Here is a 1,271-nt window from a genome sequence, read left to right as displayed (position 1 = left end):
TTAGTAAAAACTAGAAGTGCAAATTTCACAATCATACCAAACAAATTGCATTAATGTCAAAAGCTATATGGAAGACAAAGTGGAAACATCTATACTTCGAGGGACCAAATATGTGAAAATTAAACGATGAAGGGATAAAAGAAAAAAGAAACCAAGACAACATTTTCTTTTATAAACAAAATTATAATTCAGTCATTTATTATTTTTCATAAAAGTAAATATGCTGCTTACACATATCATTGTGCTAAACTTCTTGTAAATTTTTGTTGGCAAAACGCAACTATCCAACAAAAGTGTAATCCTGCACCAAGTTTGGTAATGCATTATTTTTCCAAGATCAAGCTATGCAGTCAAGTGGATTGAGACGAACTCGAGGAGTGCATACAAGTGATTGTTCCATAACATGAATAAACCCTTTTCTGACTTCCATATTCACTGCATCAACTTCCCTTCCCTCCTCAATCGGCGTCCAGTCGAAGCACTGAACCATGGCAGCAACTGTAGGGCTCATTGTGTGGAAAGCCAGCATCATTCCTGGACACCTTCTCCTTCCACCTCCAAAAGTTAAGATATCCAGCAATATTCCCTCCTGTTGATCCTGCCGAGCTAAGGTTTTCTCTGTATCCTTGAAAATCAAGAATCTTTCGGGCTTAAATTCGTTAGGATCATCCCAAAGGTTAGGATCCCTCATGGCTGCATATGTATTGATCAGTATGGTTGTGTTTTTAGGTATATCAAAGACATCAATCTTGCAATGTTCGCGGCATTTTCTTGTTATGAGAGAGGCCAAAGGATGTAATCGGAGTATTTCCTTCATTACAGCTTGGAGATAGGGTAGACTTGAGATGTCTGATTCCTCAACAAGTCTTGAGTTCCGATCCCTACAAGTGAATCTATCTCTTCTCTAACTTTCTTGAAAATTTTAGGATGGTTTATGAGCTCAGCTAAAGTCCAGTGCATAGTCTGCGCAGAAGTATCAGTGCCTCAAACAAATATGTCCTAATTGACGAAGAACACAATCCAAATTAAGATATAATAATTGCATCAAAAGAATATGAGGAAGTTCCATATTAGGTCTTCTTCTCAATTTTTTTTTTTAAATTTTTTGTTGTGAGCAAAAGTACCAAATTATATAAAGAAATTCTAATCTCATTTTGAGAAATGAATATCAGAAATAGATTCATAGACTAACAGTATGTATTTATGTATACCTTTGTGCTTTTTCTTTTTTTCCTTATTTTCTTCCTCGTATTTTTTCTTTGTCATTCAGA

The 1,271-nt window shown here is 35.2% G+C and overlaps 1 protein-coding gene across 1 annotated transcript; it reads right to left on the bottom strand.

The window, feature by feature from the left end:
• Positions 1–337: 337 nt before the first annotated feature.
• On the bottom strand, positions 338–817 carry LOC113766689 (cytochrome P450 705A1-like). The gene has a single exon (XM_027310854.1). It carries the CDS (start codon positions 815–817, stop codon positions 338–340), a length of 480 nt encoding a protein of 159 aa, XP_027166655.1.
• Between the last annotated feature and the right edge of the window lie 454 nt (positions 818–1,271).

Source organism: Coffea eugenioides, chromosome 3 (genome assembly GCF_003713205.1).
Source record: "Coffea eugenioides isolate CCC68of chromosome 3, Ceug_1.0, whole genome shotgun sequence".
In the NCBI taxonomy this organism is placed as follows: Eukaryota; Viridiplantae; Streptophyta; class Magnoliopsida; order Gentianales; family Rubiaceae; genus Coffea; species Coffea eugenioides.
The sequence above is the reverse complement of the archived record's forward strand: the minus strand, read 5'-3'. Positions and strand labels throughout refer to the sequence as shown.

What these genes read in the sequence shown, in the direction of transcription:
- LOC113766689 (XM_027310854.1), bottom strand. Translation starts at nt 817, where the DNA reads ATGAAGGAAATACTCCGATTACATCCTTTGGCCTCTCTCATAACAAGA.